General features: G+C 37.3%; 1 protein-coding gene across 11 annotated transcripts in view; it reads left to right on the top strand.

The window, feature by feature from the left end:
• HUWE1 (HECT, UBA and WWE domain containing E3 ubiquitin protein ligase 1) overlaps positions 1-19,932 on the top strand; it is a 169,879-nt gene that overhangs the window by 51,640 nt on the left and 98,307 nt on the right. For 8 of the 11 annotated variants that reach the window (XM_045994667.1, XM_045994670.1, XM_045994676.1 and 5 more), the window contains 9 exons: positions 12,459-12,521; positions 14,591-14,668; positions 15,674-15,721; positions 15,803-15,871; positions 16,358-16,457; positions 17,984-18,105; positions 18,606-18,756; positions 18,892-19,019; positions 19,667-19,807. In XM_045994667.1, coding sequence (XP_045850623.1) covers positions 12,459-12,521; positions 14,591-14,668; positions 15,674-15,721; positions 15,803-15,871; positions 16,358-16,457; positions 17,984-18,105; positions 18,606-18,756; positions 18,892-19,019; positions 19,667-19,807 — 900 coding nt within the window. The remainder of the gene's footprint in view (positions 1-12,458; positions 12,522-14,590; positions 14,669-15,673; positions 15,722-15,802; positions 15,872-16,357; positions 16,458-17,983; positions 18,106-18,605; positions 18,757-18,891; positions 19,020-19,666; positions 19,808-19,932) is intronic. The other 3 variants (XM_045994677.1, XM_045994671.1, XM_045994675.1) reach the window with 2 other exon arrangements.

The raw sequence follows: 19,932 nt of genomic DNA, 5'->3' as shown, positions 1-19,932 counted from the left end.
AAGCATCATTTTCTCAATTTTATACCTAAACTCAATTTTGAGATAAAGATAAAAAATTGAGTATCTTACTCTGACTGTTGAAGATGAACATAATAGCCAGCTGCCTTAAATGTTTCCCTTTTCACTGGTTCCTCCTATCTATATGATGTATATTTGAAAAAGAGCAAGAGAAAGCAAGAACATAAATTTTTTTTTTTAAAGATTTTATTTATTTATTTGACAGAGAGAAATCACAAGAGAGGCAGGCAGAGAGAGAGGAAGGGAAGCAGGCTCTCCGCTGAGCAGAGAGCCCGATGCGGGACTCGATCCCAGGACCCCGAGATCATGACCTGAGCCGAAGGCAGCGGCCCAACCCACTGAGCCACCCAGGCGCCCCAAGAACATAAATTTTTTTTGGTCAGTCTAAAAGCATGTCTATTTCTGTTGATTTTTTTTTTCAAAGAACCAAAATTGGTTCACTTGATTTCTGTTTCATTTATCTCTGCTATAATTTTTGCCATTTCCTTCTTTTTGTTTGCTTTGGGTCTGGTCTGCTCTTTTTTCTCTAGTTCCTTAACATAGAAAGTTAGGTTACTGATTTTAGATCTTTCTTTTTTTTAAAGGTAGGCAATTACAGCTGTGAATTTCCCTGTAAGCACTGCTTTCAGCAAATCCTATAAGTTTTAGTATGTCATATTATTTTCATTCATCTTGGGGAATTTTCTAATTTCCCTTGTGATTTCTTCTTTTACCCATTGGTTGTTAGGAATGTGTTGTTTAATTTTTACATATTTGTGAATTTTTTAGATTTCCTTCTGCTTAGGATTTCTGACTTAGAGACAATAACTTTGTATGATTTTATTCTTTTTTAATTTCTTAAAGTTTGTTTTGTTGCCTAATATGTGGTCTATCTGGGAGAATGTTTTATATGTACTTTAGAAGAATGTAGGGGCACCTGGGTGGCTCAGTGGGTTAAAGCCTCTGCCTTCTACTCAGGTCATGATCCCAGGGTTCTGGGATCGAGTCCTGCATCGGGCTCTCTGCTTGGCAGGGAGCCTGCTTCCTCCTCTCTCTACCTACTTGTGATTTCTGTCTGTCAAATAAATAAATAAAATCTTAAAAAAAAAAAGAATGGATATCCTGTTGGATGGATTGTTACATACATTTATCTGTTAGGTCTAGTTGATTTAATGTTCAAGTCCTCTATTTCCTTGTTTTTTTGTCTAGTTATAAACATTTTCCCTTTGGATTAGACTAACACTTGAGTAATGAAGAGTTAGTTTGAATTAATACTTAGTTTTAATAGTACACAAAAATTTTGGTCCTGTATAGTTCTGTTCCCCCATTTTGTGTTGCCACAAATTACGTCTTCATACATTGTGTGCCCATCAGCATAGATTTATAATTACTGTTTTATATAGTTGTCTTTTTTTTTTTGATATGTCACCGTGTGGTATTAATTAATTTATTTATTTTTTTTCAGCGTAACAGTATTCATTGTTTTTGCACAACACCCAGTGCTCCATGCAATACGTGCCCTCCCTATTACCCACCACCTGGTTCCCCCAACCTCCCACCCCCGCCCCTTCAAAACCCTCAGGTTGTTTTTCAGAGTCCATAGTTGTCTTTTTAAACACAGAAAACGAGGGGTTATAAAATTAAAAATATGTTAATACTGACTTTTATAATTTACCTATGTAGTTAATTACTGGTGTTTTTATTTCTTCACATGGAGTCGGTTACTGTCTTGTGCCCTTTCATTTCAACCTGAAGGACTCCAATTAGCATTTCTTGAATCATGTGTACCAGCAACAAGTTCCCTCAGCTTTTATCTGGAATTCTTAATTTCTCCTACATTTTTGAAGGATAATTGTGTCAGATCCAGAATTTTTGTTTGGCAGTTCTCTTCTTCTAGCACTTGGAATATCTCTTCCTCCATGTACTCTGACCTCCATGGTTTCTGATGAAAAAAAAAATCAACTATTGTTCTTACTGAGGATCACTTGGACATGACAGTTTCTTTTGCTCTTGCTACTTCAAGGTTCCGCTGAATTGGATTTGTAGATATGTCTGGTGAAATTTGAGATGACTTTAGCAATTATTTCCATAAATAATTTCTCTGTTCCCCTTTCTCCCCTCTTTCTGGGACTCTCATTATGCATACATTGGTATACTTGATGTAGTCCCATATATCTCTTCGACTTACTTTTGATACTCCTTCTTTCTGCTCTTCCAACTGGGTAATGTCAGTTAACCTAGCTTCAAATTTATTGATATTTTTAACCTTCCAGTATTTATTTGCAAATATACTTGTCTCAGAATTTTTACGAAAGTAATGCATGTTTAGTGTTGAAAGTAAGAAAGTACATAAAATTTTAAAGAAGAAATAACAGTCCTCAGTCACCATCATGTACAGAAAAATAAACAATAGCATTGTGTTCCATATCCTGCTTTTCCCTCCACATAACCCATGGTATTTTCCCACAGCATTAAATATTTCTTTGAAAATGTAATTTTTAAAATAGAACTACCATATGATCCAGTAATCACATAAATGGGTATTTACCCAAAGAATACAAAACACTAATTCAAGAGGATATATGCACTCTTACGTTAATTGCAGCATTATTTACAGTAGCCAAACTGTGGAAGCAGCACATGTCCCATGGATGAATGGATAAACAGTGGAAGAATATTCCGCCATAAAAAAAATGAAATCTTGCCATTTGTAACAACATGGATGGAGCTAGAGAATATAATGCTAAGCAAAATAAGTTAGAGAAAGACAAATGCCATTTGATTTCACTCACGTGGAATTTAAGAAACAAATGAACAAAGGGGAAAAGACAAACCAAAAACCAAACAGCTGGTAGCCTGAGGGGAGGTGGGTGAAATAGGTGAAGGGGATTAAGAGTACACTTCTTGGGAGCACCTGTGTGGCTCAGTGGGTTAAAGCCTCTGCCTTCAGCTCAGGTCATGATCTCAGGGTCCTGGAATCCAGCCCACATCTGGCTCTCTGCTCAGCAGGGAGTCTGCTCCCCCTCCCCTGCCTAGTTGTGATCTCTGTCAAAAATAAATAAGATTTTTTTTAAAAGAGTATACTTCTTGATGAGAACAGAATAATACATGGAATTGTTGAATCACTGTATTGTATACCTGAAAGTAAGTTAATACTGTATGTTAACTGTACTGGAATTAAAAATTAATAAATGTGTTAACTTAAAGATTTAAAAAATAGTAAGTTTGTTTTAGTACTTTGTAGGAAAATAGAAAATGTAAAGAAAGTCTTAAAGATTAGGCGGTAGTCTTGGCTTCAAAACCACCTCCTGGTCGTCCTGAGTTTCCAGAACTGCCCTTCTGTGTGTCTTGGCGAGTACCTCCTCCTGTGCTCAGCCTCTGAGTGGCTCAGGGATCCACCCTTGGCTTTCTTGTATAATTGCTGACTCAAAAATCTTTACTGGATATATAATAGATACCTCAGTTGTAATGTGTACAGTATCAGACTTCTGACTTCTCCCATTTGTTTCCCCCAGGCTCAGTCTATTCCATGTACCTGGCCCCTTTCCTTTCCTGGACAGTGCTAGGTATACTCTTCCTGCAGGACCTCTACACAGCTATGTTCCCAGTTCTCTCTATGGCTTGCTCCTTCATCTTTACCACTATCTCTACAAGGTCTTTCCTAATATCCTGTTTTAAAATTGGAACACCCTGTGTACTCTTTGTCACCCTCTTTGCTTTTATTTTTCTTTATAGCACATATTACCTACCACCTGATGTTCTATGTATTTAATTAGGTTAGTTGATTCATACCTCTTCCTGCTTACATCTGCTGGTGAAACACTCAAAAAGTGAATATTTTCATTTTTGTTACTGTCCTTTACAATGCTGTAATTTGTTTGCTTCCTTTTTTATAACCTCTTTGTTGATATTTGATGAAATATTCTCATGGCTTCCTTTAGTTCTTTGTGTATGATTTCCTTTAGTCCTTTGCATATCTAAAATTACTGATCTTTGCCTATTAAGTCGAGTATCTAGATTTAGGAACAGTTTTTGTTTTTTACTAGCTTTATTGAAATATAATTGATCTATAATGTGTAAATTTAAGGTTTACAGCATGTTGATTTGATACACTTGAATATTACAAAGTGATTACCATACTAGGATTATCACCTCACATAGTTATCATTCCTTTTTTGTGGGGAGAACATTTAATATTTACTCTGAGCAACTGATAAATACAGTATTGTTAACTATAGTCACCATGCTATACATTGGATTCCTAGGTCTTACCATAAAACTGGAAGTTTGTACCCTTTGACCAACATGTTTCCATTTTCCCCAGGCCCTAGCCCCAGGCAGCCACCATTCTGTTTCTGTGAGTTCAGCTTTTTAAATTCCACATAAGTTATATGATACAGTAATTGTCTTTCTGTATCTGACTTGACAGAATAATATTCCTCTGTGTGTGTATCATATTCTTTATCCATTCATCCATAGATGAACACTTAGTTTGTCACCATACATTGTCTAGTGTGAATAATGTTCCAGTTAATAGGAGAGGACAGATATCTCTTTGATGTCCTGATATCATTCCCTTTGGATATATACCCAGAATTGGGATTGCTGGGTCGTATAGTAGTTCTATTTTCAATTTTTTGAGGATAGCATTTTCCATAGTAGCTATACCAATTTACATCCCCACCAACAGTACAAAAGGGTCTCCTTTTCTCCAGATCTTAACCAATACTTGTTATCTCTTGTCTTTTTGATAATAGTCTAGATTCTAACAAGTATGAGGCAGTATCTTATTGTGGTTATGATTTGCATTTCCCTGATGAATAGTGATACTGAACACTATTTCATATACCTGTTGGCCATTTGTAGGTCTTCTTTGAGAAAATGTGTACTTAACTCCTCTGCCCTTTTTCAAATCATTTTTTTGTGTATTGCTGAGTTGTAATGAATTCTTTTAAATGTTTTCTCCCTTGTTTTTTGCCTTTGGTGCTTGTACTAATGGTATCCAAGAAAAGTAATTGCCAAGACCAGTGTCCGGGAGCTTTTACTGTTTTCTTCTAGTAGTTTTACAGTTTCAAGTCTCATGTTGAAGTTTTTAATCCATTTCAGGTTTATTTTTTTGAGGGGTAAAAAGAAAGGAGTACATTTTCATTTTTCTGTATTTTGTTTTCCAGTTTTCCCAGCACCATTTAGCAAAGTCTGTGCTTTCCCCCATTGATTATTCTTGGATCCCTGGGGTTTATTTCTGGGCTCTCGTTTCTGTTCTTTTGGTGTATTTGTCTGTGTTTATGTCAATACCATACTGTTTTATTGCTCTAGTTTTGTAATGTTTGAAATCAGGACGCGTGATACCGCTAGCTTTGCTGTTCCTTCTCAAGACTGTGTTAGCTATTTAGGGTCTTTTGTGGTTCCATGTAAATTTGAGGATTTTTTTCTATTTCTCTGAAAAAAAAGTCATTGGATTTTAAATAGCAATTACATGAATCTGTAGATGGCCCTTGGATTCTTTGGACATTTTAACATTCTTGTGATTCATGAACACAGGATATCTTTCCATTTGTGTCTTTAATTTCTTTCATCAGTGTTCTACAGTTTTCAATGTACAGGTCTTTCACCTTGGTTAAATTTATTGCTGTTTCTGGTGCTGCTATAAATGGGATTGTTTTCCTTTTTAACTTTTTTTGCGGGGTGGGGAGAGAGTGAGCAGGAGTAGGGCAGGGATGGGCAGAGGGAGAAGAAGAGAAATCCAAGAATCCCAAGCAGGCTACACACCCAGCACAGAGCCCACCCTGGGGCTCAGTCTCACAACCCTGAGATCATGACTTGAGCTGAAATTAAAGAGCTGGATGTTTAACCAGCTGAGCCACTCAGGCGCCCAGGAATTGTTTTCTTAGAAATTTCTTTTTCATATAGTTTATTGTTAATGTATAGAAATGTGGCTGATTTCTGTACATTGATTCTATATCCTGCAACTTTGCTGAATTTATTCTAACAGGGGTTTTTTTTGTGTGGTTTTTAAGGGTTTTTTAATGAATAAGATATCACTTGTAAATGGAGACAGTTTTACTTGTTTTCTGAAATGGATGCCTTTTATTTCTTTTCTTACCTAATTGTTCTGGCTAAGACTTCTAGTACTATAATTGAATAGGAGTGTTAAGAGTGGGCACCCTTGTCGTGTTCAGGATCTTAGAGGGAGAGCTTTCATCTTCTTACCATTTGAGTATGTTAGCTGTGGACTTGTCACATATGGCCTTTATTAAAATGTTGCGCTGTGTTCCTTCTGTACCTCGTTTTTGAGTTTTTTTTATTATGAAAGAATATTGACTTTTTGTCATTTTTTTTTCAGCATCTATTGACATTGTGGATTTTTGTCTTTTATTCTCTTAATGTAGTATATCACATTTATTGGCATGTATATGATAAACAGTCATTAAATCCCAAGGATTAATCCCACTTGATAATTGTATATGATCATTTTAATGTACTGTTTCAGTTTGATTTGCTAGTATTTTGATGACAGTCAAATGAAGATGTGTCTTCATTTATCAGGGATGATAGCCTGTTTTCCTGTAGTGTCCTTATCTGGCTTTGCTATTAAGGTAATTTTGGCCTCTTAAAATGAGTTTGGAAGTCTGGCCTCTTCAATTTTTTGGTAAGAAATTGAGAAGGATTGGTGTTAATTCTTTAAATGTTTGGTGAATATATACCAGAAAAACCATCTGGTCCTAGGCTTTTCTGTATTGGGTATGTTTTGATTACTGATTTAATCTTCTTTACTCATTATCAGTTTCTTCTGATTTTCTATTTCTTCATTATCCACTATTGGTAAGTTCTGTTTCTAAGAAATTTTCCAATTCTTACAGGTCATGCAGTATGTTGGCAATTTGTTCATATATAGTTTCTTTTTTTACTAAGTTTTTAAATTCTAATTCCACTACAGTTAACATACAGTGTTTTATTAGTTTCAAGAATACAGTATAGTGATTCAACAACTCTTTACATTACTCAGTGCTCATCGTAAGTGTACTCTTACACCCCACCACCTATTTCACCCATCTCTCTTCCCACCTCCCAACCAGTAACCATCAATTTGTTTTCTGTAATGAAGACTTTCTTGGTTTGTGTGTCTCTCCTTTTTTTCCCTTTGCTGATTTTGTTTCTTAAATTCCACTTACAAGTGAAATAATTTCACTTATCCTTTCTATCTTAATCTTTTCTATCTATGTGGTATCGTTTGTAATATCTCCTCATTTCTGATTTATGTTTTCACTCTTTCTTAGTCTATGTAAAATTTCATCTATTTCATTTATCTTTTCAAAAAAACCCTTGGGTTTTGTTTTTTTTTTTTTTTTTTTTCTGGTTTTTTTGGGGGGTCTTTATTTCATTTATTTCCGCTGTGATCATTGTTATTTCCCTGCCTTCTACTAACTTCAGGATTCGTTTGTTCTTTTGTATCCTTGAGTTATAAAGTTAGGTTGTGTATTTGAGATCTTTCTTGTTTTTTACTATAGTCATTTATCCCTATAAACTTCTGTCTTAGTTCTACTTTTGGTGCATCCCATAAGTTTTGATAGGTTTCCATTGTCTTTTGTCGTGATATTTTTAAAATTCCCTTTTGATTTCTTTTTTTTGAGTCATTGGTTCTTCACAAGTGTATTGTTTAGTTTCTACATATTGTGAATTTTCCAGTATTTCTCCTGTTAATTGATTTCTAGTTTTATACCATTGTGGTTAGGAAAGATACTTGGTATAATTTCAGTCTCTTAAATTTGCTAAGACTTATTTTGTAATTTACTATGTAATCTCTGTGGGAGAATGTTCTATGTGCAGTTGAGAAGAGTGTGTATTCTGCTGTTCAGTGAAATGTTCTGTATATTCCTGTAGGTTGCCATTTGCAATAATATGGATGGAGCTTTCTAGAAAGTATTATGCTAAGTGAAATAAGTCAGAGAAAGACAAATACCATATCATTTCAGTCATTTGTGGAATTTAAGAAACAAAACAAGCAAAGGGAAAAGATAGGCAAACCAAGAAACACACTCTTACCTATAGAGAACAAACTGATGGTTCCAGGGTGTAGATGTTGGGGGGTTGGGTTAAATAGGTGATAGGGATTAAGGAGTACACTTGCGATGAGCACTGACTGGCTGTTGAATGAAAGTGTTGAATCATTATATTGTACACCTGAAACTAATATCACACTATATTAACTGGAATTTAAATAAAAACTTTTTAAAAAAGATATAGTTTAAATTGAACATTTCCTTATATTCTGTTGGGACAGTTTATCCATTGGTGAAAAAAGTAGAGTATTGACATCCCCTGTCATTATCTATTATTAATCTGTTTCTCCCTTCAGGTCTGTTAGTATTTGCTTTTAATGTATTTAGGTGCTCCAGTATTGTGTTTATATAATTTTCAATTGCTATATACTCTTTGAATTAACCCCTTCATCATTATATAATGACCTTCTTTGTCTCTTATTATAGGTTTTAAGTAAAAGTAGTTTGATACAAGTACAGCTACCCATGCTCTCCTTCCGTTTCTGTTGCATAGAATATCTTTTCCATTCCTTCATTTTGAGTCTACATGTATCCGTAAAGTGAGTCCCTTGTAAGCTGCTGAGACTTTGTTTGTTTAAATTTTATTTAAATTCAATTAACTAACATATGTATTATTTGTTTCGGGGGTACCAGTCTGTAATTCATCAGTCTTATATCCAGTGCTCTTTACAACAGATACCCTCCCCAGTGTCCATCACCCAGTTACCCCAACCCTCCACCCCTCTCTACTCCAGCAGCCCCTCTCTACTCCAGCAACCTCCATAAGAGCCCTTATGCTTTGTCTCCCTCTCTGCGTTTGTCTTGTTTCATTTTTTTCTCTCTTCCCCTCTGATCCTCTGCCTTGTTTCTTAAATTCCACATGTCAGTGAGATCATATGATAGTTGTCTTTCTGACTGACTTATTTCACTTAGTATAATACCCTCTAGTTCATCCATGTTGTTGCAAATGGCAAGATTTCGTTTTTTGATGGCTGCATAATATTCCATTTGTGTGTGTGTGTGTGTGTGTGTGTGTGTGTGTGTGTGTGTGTGTGTATTTATATACCACATCTTTATCCATTCATCTGTCAATGGACATCTGGGCTCTTTCCATAGTTTAGCAACATTGATGGTATAAACATTGGGGTGCAGGTGACCCTTCAGATCACTACATTTGTATCTTTGGGGTAAATATCCAGTAGTTGCAATTGCTGGGTTGTAGGATAGCTTTATTTTCAACTTTTGGAGGAAACTCCATACTGTTTTCCAGAGTGGCTGCACCAGCTAGAAGGGTTCCCTTTCTCCACATCCTTGCCAAGATCTGTCGTTTTCCTGATTTGTTAATTTTAGCCATTCTGACTGATATGAGGTGGTTTCTCATTATGGTTTTGATTTGTATTCCCCTGATGCCAGGTGATGTTGAGTACTTTTTCCATGTGTCTTTTGGATGTCGTCTTTGGAGAAATGTCTCTTCATTCATGTCTTCTGCCCATTTCTTGATTTGGTCTTGTTTTTTTAATCCATCCAGCCATTCCATGCCTTTTAATTAGAAAGTCAATACATCTGCATTTAGAGTAATTATTGATAGGCAAGGACTTAGTAATGCCATCTTATTGTTTTCTGGCTGTTCTGTATTTTCCTGTCCTTTATTCCTCTCTCCCTGCCTTTCTTTGTGAATTGATGGTTTCCCATAGTAGTATGCTTTGATTCCTTTTTGTTTATCTTTTTTCTATCTAATCTAGGTTTTTATTTTATGGTTACCGTGAGCTTTACATAAAACATAGATAAGTCTTTTTTAAGCTGATAACAACTTTGATCGCACACAGATATTCTACCCTTTTACTTCCCCCAACCTCATTTTATGTTTTTTTTTTTTTTAAAGATTTATTTATTTGACAGAGAGAAATCACAAGAGAGGCAGGCAGAGAGAGAGGAAGGGAAGCAGGCTCTCCGCTGAGCAGAGAGCCCGATGTGGGACTCGATCCCAGGACCCCGAGATCATGACCTGAGCTGAAGGCAGCGGCTTAACCCACTGAGCCACCCAGGCGCCCCTCATTTTATGTTTTTAATGTTCAGTTTACCTCTTCTCAAATTGTATATTCATTAATAAATTATTTTAGCTCTTACTATTTTTTAATATTTTTGTCCTTTGAACTTTATCATCCATGGGGGATCATTTGTTTATTTGTTTTGTTAGTTTTTACAAACCCTTGTTTCAGGGTTGACTTTCAATAGATCACATGAGGATTCTGCTCTCCCAACCCAGAAGCAGGTCATCTATGAATGGTTTAGCTCCAGGTTCCCACAAATGTGCGTTGTGTGACAGGCAAGGGGGCAGCCCTCTTTCTGGCCGTATCCCATTTCCCGGGATGAGCAGCTATAAGCACTGGACCCTGGTCCCAACAGGTGGCAGGGACGGTGGGAGACTGGCTGTCTGAGGCCAGCTGAGGCCCCATGACCCTGCCGTATTATTATTCCATCTGGGCAGGATCCTGACTTAGAGGCATTCAGTCATAATCCCACAAATCATACCTTCATCCATGGGTGTTTCTTTAAGACCATGTTCTCCTGGGGCTCCTCACAGTGCAGTAGCTGGTTCATAGGCCACTGTAGGTTATGTAGCTGGGACCAAGGTCTTTAAGTCTGTTACCCAGTAGGCAATTGGGTGAGACTCTCCACCACCCCCATCCTTGCGTTGCCCAACTCCAACAAAGGCACCTTTGTTCATGGGTGGATGCCAATTGTATAGGAGCAGTGAGATATGTCTTATTTGGCCATAATGCTGACATCATTGTTCATGCTCATGTTGCTGTAGTTTCTTTTTCCTTTGTGTGTTTCATAGTCTTGTTTCTTTGTATACCTCATAGGTTTTTTTGTTGAATGGTGGACATTTTTAATATTATAATGTGGCAACTTTGGAAATCAAATTCTCACCCTTCACCACGGTTTGTTGTTATGGTTTGTTGTTGTTTCTTTAGACTTTTCCTGACCTGATTTCATAATTATGTGATCATCAGAATCTGTGCTCTTTGATTAGTAGTCAGCTAGTGATTTGCCTTAAACTCCTGAACAACAAAAAAAAATACATAACTTCCTTTCCCCCACCCCAGTCTTTGCACAGGTAGGTTCTGTGTATATGTTGGTATCTTCAGTGGCAATACTCGTATCTTCACTGCTTAACCAGGATGTTTACAAACTCTGCCTTAGCCTTCACTTGTGACTTGCACAGAGCCTGATGACCACCCAGGCATGTAGAACTTGGGGCCTTCTCAGTTCTTTCCTGAGAATGTGCTTAACCTTGGGCATACATGTGGCCTCCTAGATTCCCAGGAGTCTGTGAAACTTTTCCAAGCCCTTATTCTGGGAAGCATCTCACACCCTAGCCTTTCCGCTCAAGCTTTTCAGTTTGTCTGTTGTTTAACGCAATTGTTTGCCTTGTCCCATGAAGCAGGGATTAATGCATTTGCTATTTAATGTTTTCAACAAATGTTTACCCCACCCTTGGGAACATTCCAAATCAAGCAAAAATGTTTGATATCTCAAGCACTGTTGAAAATGCAAGCGAGTTTATTAAGCAGGAATATATGGCTGGAGGTTTGGGTTTGAAGGCCAGTTAATAGTGCACAATTTAGTCATTCCCCCCATTACCTTAGAGGCTAGTATTGACGAGTTTTTAGACTCAATTTTTGTGTCTAATCACTAGTCTAGTCTAGTCACTAGTCAGTTGATGAGATTTTAAGACATCAATTTTGTGGTGGCAGAGCATAGTAGGAGTAAACAATAGAGTCTTCTGCAACTTGGTTCATGTTTAAAAATGGGACTGTATGGGGCACCTGGGTGGCTCAGTGGGTTAAGCCTCTGCCTCCAGCTCAGGTCATGATCTTAGGGTCTTGGGATCGAGCCCCGTGTCGGCTTCTCTCCTCAGCAGGGAGCCTGCTTCCTCCTCTCTCTCTGTTTGCCTCTCTGTCTACTTGTGATCTCTCTCTCTCTCTCTCTGTGTGTCAAAGAAATAAAATCTTTAAAAAAAATGGGATTGTAGAGCATGTGATTCCTCACTGTAGTGAGGAAGGTAATACAAGCTGAGAGCATGGAAAGCATAATAGAGTACTGAAGGCCTGATGGGATAAAACTGACCTGTCAGCAAGTATGACAACAGGCATTTACAGTGCAATACTTGCTTATGTTCTTCCCAGTAGCATCCTTACAGAACAGTGAAATTGATCTCATTGGAGAAATCACCTTTAGGCAGACCATCTTGCCTTGAGTCTTAAGTCCTTGCTTCTGTTTGCTCCCTCTGTTTGTTGGACCTTCACAGTGGATGTCTTCTCAACACCGTATTCCAGGCAGCCGCATACTCTTAAATATTTTATACACAGGGCTACTTTAAGCACTATTTTAACACTGTCTTTTTCCTTTTTTAAGAGTTGGGGTGGAAAGGAGAATGGCTTTGGACTTGCAGAATGTTGTAGAGACTTGCATATGATGGTAAGTAATTCTGGGGTATTGGTGTCTTTTGGCAGTTATGTGTCGTCTCTTTTTGAGCCTTACTTTATGGTAAGGCTCAAATATATGGTATATTAAGTTGCCACTTGAAATCAGGACCTTTGAGGAACCTGAGCTCAATTGAGGTGTAACACACCTCATCTAAAAATGCTTGAGCCCTCAGTGTGCTGACAGTAGGAAGAATCTCAGAAACACCGTGTATGTTCATACCCAGCTCTTGAGTAGGAAGCTGTATTTGGTGAATAGGTTTGAAAGCGTTGAAAATCCCAGAAAGTGTATTCGTTTGCATTCTCTTACTGGAACTGTAGGAACTCTGGGCAGTATAGCATGGTTTTTAAGAATGGATGCTTGGGGAATAGTCCTGCCATGAAGGTTATTGAGAACTTAAAGTGTTCTGTGTGTTTTACATGTTTACTCTTCATGTTCTGTCCTTCTCATACCTTTCATCCATGCTTTGGATAAAAGGTTAGGCCATCCTCCCTTCTGCTTTGATAGGTTGTTTTGGAACCACAGGGCACAATTGGATTTGTTAAATTATTTTTATTTTTAACTTACTTGACAGAGAGAGAGATCACAGGTAGGCACAGAGGCAGGCAGAGAGAGAGAGGAGGAAGCAGGCTCCTGGCTGTGCAGGGAGCCCAATGTGGGGCTCGATCCCAGGACCTGAGCCGAAGGCAGAGGCTTAACCTACTGAGCCACCCAGGTGCCCCACAATTGGATTTGTTAAAAAACAGTTCTGTGCCAAGAAGCAATTATATTTTCCAGTAGGTTTTGCTATTTTTGTCAGTTTGTCATGTACAGGACAAATAGCTGCAGTGAAATTTAGTGAATTTATCTTAGCAAGCTTTTCCCCCCTGGGAAAATGGGTTTTTTTCTGGTCAAAGAAAACTACAAATTAAAACAAATTACTTTCCTGCCTTAGTTGGTATACTTTCTTTAGTATGCATTATATGAATGAATATTGGGTAATACGGAGATTAGTGTTGTCTGTTTAATAATGCTACATAAATCTTAAAGAGTATTCAGCTTAGAATTCTAAGAGAAAATAACTTTCATCTTAAAGTTGGTTAATTCTGAGCCTTCTTTTGTATATGAAGCTTGTTCTTTACCCTTTCTCAAAACAGTGTGATAACACTGTATTCTTTGTATGATGTCTGTCTGAGGCCCAGTCTGTGTTAAGAAATCACACATCCTTTTATTTACTGATATTTGGTGTATCAGTGAGACTTTGAAAAATATGTGTACTTTAAAAGGAAGTAATACATATGCATGTTTTTAAAAATACATATATATACATGCAATTTTAAAATGATTGCATACTATAGTTCTTTCAATTTAAAAAATTTATATATAATTAATAATATAATTATACAATAATTCTCCATTTTCAGAGGCAACCACTGCTACTGATTTCTTTTAAGGATTCATTTTAATGGGCATGCTGTTGTCATCTTAATTTTGTTTTTGCTTTTCAGAGTTAAAGTGGATTTTTGTCAGGGTCTGGTTTATATTGACTTGATATTCACCTGTGCAGAAAAGTATTTTGAGACCATGGGAAGTGGTGTAGAATGGTATGAAAGGGTATTTAAAGAATTAAAAAGGTACACTAATGAAGCATAGTTTGAAAAAATATTTCCAAAGGTGATTATGTACACTAAAGTTTCCATAAAAATGTTCTTTTCCATTCCCAAGTTGGTACTTAGACCCTTGTATTTGTTCTCCATCCTTTCTTAGATTCTTATTCATTATTGCTTGGCAGACTTGCCTCTCCTTTTCCTTTTTGAGAATAGCCACAGTCAGAATTAATCTCTTGGAAGAAAGGGCAGCTGATAACTTATAAGTAGAAACGTGAAGGCTTTTGGAGCTCTGGGCACCATCCTCCTGATTTTGTTACAAGATATTTGAGCTCTGCTAAGACGAGGGGTGAAGGCACTGTAGCTGCTGACTACAGTGCTCATTCTGCTGCTACAATGAGTTGGACAGATGGTTAGGACTTTGGAGGAAGATTTGAGGAGAAGACGGTCTGATTCTTTCATATGCTTTATACACAGAAATACCCACCCAGTGCAACTACACTACACTTTGAATTCTATGCAGACCCTGGGGCTGAGGTCAAAATCGAGAAAAGGGTGAGTCTCATTGACTTGTTCTGATAGAGTCTATGATGTACTGTAACTGGAGTTGACTTCTGGGACTCCTCAGTTAAATGAGGGGATGGTTTTGAGCTTCATTGCTGCCCTCCCGAATTAAACATACCTAGTACCTTCTCAGAAATAACTGTTTATTGTATGCCCAGCTCAGATAAGTTTGGATCTTACTTATGTTGGAGCTGCTGAAAGACACGACTGCCCTGTGAGGCATTGCCATGACTTGTGCATTTTTCTCTACTTAGCCAGTTTGTAAGAAGTCTGTTTATTGCTTACAAGGTCCTGCTTCAATTATCTAGTCATTCCATATTCTTTGAGGAGGTACTAAAATTCAGTTTTGTTTATAAGTAGCTTAATGAATAAATTTTTTTCTACCTATAGCATAATTTCTAGATTAATGGCACCCTGAAAACAGCTGTAGTGCGTATCTAGAGTGGAAGCCATTTTCACGGATTTGGTCTTTGCTATGAATACAGAGGCTGTGGGAATTAAATTAGGTTTAAAGAAGGGATAAGGAAGAGAAAAGAGACAAAACAGACAATACCGAGAACAGACTGGTGGTTGCTGGAGTGGAGGTGGGTGGGTGGGGTTAAATAATAAAGGGGATTAAAAGTAACACCATGATGAGCATTGAGTAATGTGTGGAAGTGCTGAATCATTATACTGTACACTTGAAACAAATACAACAGTGTATGTTAATTATACTTCAATTAAAAAATAAAACTTTTAAAAGGGATAAGGAAGAATATTGTGTCTGACTGTGTGCATTATATTTTGATACTGTTGTCTTCAAAGAAGCTTTTTTGAGAATATTCTGTATATAAAATGGGTATTTTGGGGGACTCTAAAGTTACCTTAATTTTAAGAGCATTCAGTTAGGCTTCAGCCTAGGGTGACATCTTCGTATTCAGACAGCTCTCTTTTAGCCTTATGGAAAGGGAAGCTAAGGTATTAACACTGACTTCTGACAACTCTTTTTAATTTCAGACAACTAGTAACACACTACATTATATTCACATAGAGCAACTTGACAAGGTAAGAGGAATCTTTGACTGTTGGCCAGTTTCCTAACATGCAGTTTACTTTTTGTTCCTAACCAATTTTTTTCTAATGTAGATTTCAGAAAGCCCTTCTGAAATCATGGAATCGCTTACCAAAATGTACAGCATTCCTAAGGACAAGCAGGTATGATAGGTCCTAATATTTATCTAAAGGATGTGGATTGTCGTCCATGTAGATTAATGGTACTTTTTGGGCTGGGAAATAGCATATCAGAAAGGAAGGAGTCAGATCATGGGTAAATTCGCCTCTGAGCCTTAGTTTCCTCATTTTTTATGAGGCCAACACCGGCTAACTTCCTAGTTAGGTTTTTATGAGAATTGAGAAAGACATAAGCTGCTTTACTCATCATGCAAAATGAAGTGTTAGTATCTCAACACTTTACATATGAAGGAGAAAACATTTAGTTGCGTTTTTTCTGGTCTTTCTCATGGTCATAAAATATTTGATTTGATTAACAACAATCAGAACCCTTGCCTAATGTCTTCAGCTTGTTGCCAAGAACTATCACTATACGGTTTTACCAAATACCCCAGTAGGTAAGATTTAGCCCTTAGAAAGTATATTCTCCGTTTTCATTGGTTTCCTAATTTAGGTCTTCTATTCCTACAGATGCTGTTATTTACACACATACGGCTGGCCCATGGCTTTTCTAATCACAGGAAACGATTGCAGGCTGTTCAAGCCAGGCTGCATGCAATATCTATACTAGGTAAGAGACTATAACACTATAAATAATGGGCCCTGATTAGGCAATTTAGACATGATTTCCTTTGAGCTTCATCTATGTCTTTATTGCTGTGAGGCTTAATTGTAGTTATCTAGGTGGCAAATTAATTTATAAAATTGCCTGCATTTCTAATGTTCACTATATTCATCATTCTTGAGCTTATTAATGTTGTATTAGAAAACAGTATAATACTTAACAGATATATTGCTTGGGTTTAGTCTTGATTTTGGCCCTTTTTCTTTTAGATAGATAATCAGGTAGTCCTCTCTCCTAGCCCCTATTCATCCTTTTGCCATTTCATCTTCCTCTTCTGTCCTATCAGTAGTACAATTTTGAAGTTAGAAGATACTAATTAAGAAGTCAATACTGTGCATTTTACTTTTACTTCAGAGTGGTAGAATGGAAAGGACATTGGTTTTGGAATCAGTCCTGGGCTCTCATCCAGAATCTGCAGATGATTAGTGCTACATGTTTATGCTTTTGGCCTGTTTCTTCATTTAATATTGGGATAGCACTTACCTTATAGACTGATACAAGGATTAAATGAAAACCTATAAAGCACCTAGCACAGGCTAGGCACTTAGAAGGTATGAAATGGTAGCTGCTGTTAATATTACCAGCTTTCGTTGTATTATTACTTGTTTTTCTCCTCTTTTAAACCATGAGTTCTTTTTTTTTTTTTTTTTTAAGATTTTATTTATTTATTCATTTGACAGATAGAGATCACAAGTAGGGAGAGAGGCAGGCAGAGAGAGAGAGAGAGGAGGAAGCAGGCTCCCTGCCAAGCAGAGAGCCCGATGCGGGACTCGATCCCAGGACCCTGAGATCATGACCTGAGCTGAAGGCAACAGCTTAAACCACTGAGCCACCCAGGCGCCCCTAAACCATGAGTTCTTGAAGTGAAATTCATACTCTTCTTTTTGTACTCACACCTTGCATAACTTCTGGCACATTAATGGATACATGTTTGTTCAACTAAATGAATGTGCTCAAATCCATTAGTTGCACTTCAGGAGACTATGTCTACTATTAAGTCTGTGTGGGATTCATTGAAAGTGGATTATACACATTCTCAACTTTTACTCCACAGTGTCATTTACAAGTTTCTGACTTAGTCTACAGTAGTCCAGAATTCTGTTCTTTACAGCCTGTATAAGTGTTTCCAATGAAAAACAGAAGTATCACATGAAGAGACTAGTCTTCATGTGAAGACTATAGGAAGGCATAATAGTTACTCTATCAAATAGTGATACTATAAAAAATTAGCTCTTCACTTTCTCTTCATACTTCCATTCCCAAAAATCCTTGCTCATGACTACCAGTACTAATAATAGGAGAATCTATCAATTTGGAGGACATTTAAGGCTTATCACCCTATTTGATCAGTCTTCCAAAATTCAGTGATTCTGCCCTCCAGTGTTGGTTGAAAGGGAATCTTTTCCCAGAATCAGTAGGTGCCAAAGGTTTGTCATTGGGCAGTGGCTTGACCACTGCCTTCTTGCCTAAAGTGTTTATTTCTCCTTTTGCAGTGTATTCCAATGCCTTGCAGGAGTCAGCAAATAGTATCTTATATAATGGGTTGATAGAGGAGTTGGTAGATGTCCTTCAGATAACAGATAAGCAGCTTATGGTAAGTATTAATATTCTAATGTGTATGTCAGGCTCCTGTGTATTTTGTTTTATTTTCCTTTCAGTTTCTCCCAGGGGTTTAGAATGAGCTCCAAGAGGGGAGTTTAATTCTTTTACGTCTTCCTCTTTGGTTATTTAGCTACAGAGTTAAGGGCTGGATTTTCAGTGTTATTCTCAACAGAGCTCCATCTACCCCAAACCATTATCGGTAGAATGACCTTAATTTTGAGTTCTGGATATTAGCAACATGGTTCAATCATCTACCTTTTTTTTTTTTTTTTAAGATTTATTTTATTTATTTATTTTAGAGTGCGTGAGGGAAGGGGCAGAGGGAGAGGATCTCAACCTGGCTCTGTACTGAGCACAGGACTCAATCTCACAGCCATGAGATCATGCCCCGAGTGGAAATCAAGAGTTGGATGCTTACCTAACTGAGCCACCCAGGTGCCCCCAGTCATCAACTTATTTAATATATCACATGTTTACCTTCTGTTTTCGTAGGAGATTAAAGCTGCTTCTTTACGAACATTAACATCAATTGTCCATTTGGAGAGAACTCCCAAACTTAGCAGTATTATTGACTGTACTGGAACTGCCTCTTACCATGGATTTTTGCCTGTACTTGTGCGGAACTGTATCCAAGCCATGATTGGTAAGTTTTGATGATTATTATTTTAGCTAGCAGGAACTTCGCCCTTGCTTTTATCAGTCTTTGTTTAACATCTTGCCCTCTTAAAATCAAATTTTGAGCTTGCTTTTTTTCTGTCTCTCCCAACTTCCCATGTAGATCCTTCCATGGATCCATACCCTCACCAGTTTGCCACTGCTCTCTTCTCTTTTTTATACCATCTGGCTAGCTACGATGCTGGTGGTGAAGCTTTGGTCTCCTGTGGAATGATGGAAGCCTTATTGAAGGTGCCTTGTTTTTTTGTTTGTTTTTGGGGGGGGGTTAAAAATACATCTGTGGGGAAATCAACTAAGAGCAGGTGTAGAGTTACAGGTTTGGAATGGTTAACAGTGAGAGCAAATAGCATAAAGAAGCTTACCCAGAAAATGTTACTATTAATTTTTCTAGTTTGGTATCCTAGTCATCTATCTCATTAACAACTTTTAAGCGCAGCTTAATTATTAAGAATTGATCATAGTGTAGCATGGTCTGAGAGTCAGGAGGCTCCAGGTACTCTCTCCAGGTACTAGTCAAGACTAGCCATATCTTACCATGACCTTAGGCTGTTACCCCAAAGAAAAAATATGTAAAGGTACTTTGTAAATTGTGCTATTAAGGTACATTGGTTTTACTTTGTGCTTGGCACTGGACACCAGCTTTTTTTCTCCCTGAATATTTTATTTAAACCTGAAAAGTAATTTTATGTCCCCATTATCTCAGGAGGTTGAGTCCCAGAAGTAATAGAGCTATCATTTGACAAACATCTATTTTTTTTCTCTCACACAGTACTTGCCTCCTTGAGACCCTAAACTGCATGTTTCAAAAAGAATATATTATTAACAGTTTTGTGTCTCTTCTTTTGATTGGCTTTGTCTTTTTTTTCTCCCCTCAATAGGTTATAAAGTTTCTTGGCGATGAACAAGACCAGATAACATTTGTTACCAGAGCTGTTAGAGTGGTTGACCTCATCACCAACCTGGACATGGCAGCTTTTCAATCCCATAGTGGACTTTCTATCTTCATTTATCGACTTGAGGTATTATTATACAAGGAGTACTTGGCATAGACATAGCCAGTAAGAGATGAACCTAGGAAGTATCCTAATAACGCTAAAGAGCCATCTTAGCCCGTTTCTGTTTTTAGAAACCAGTTTTATAATCT

The sequence above is a fragment of the Meles meles genome, chromosome X, assembly GCF_922984935.1.
Source record: "Meles meles chromosome X, mMelMel3.1 paternal haplotype, whole genome shotgun sequence".
NCBI classification, from domain to species: Eukaryota; Metazoa; Chordata; class Mammalia; order Carnivora; family Mustelidae; genus Meles; species Meles meles.
The sequence above is the reverse complement of the archived record's forward strand: the minus strand, read 5'-3'. Positions and strand labels throughout refer to the sequence as shown.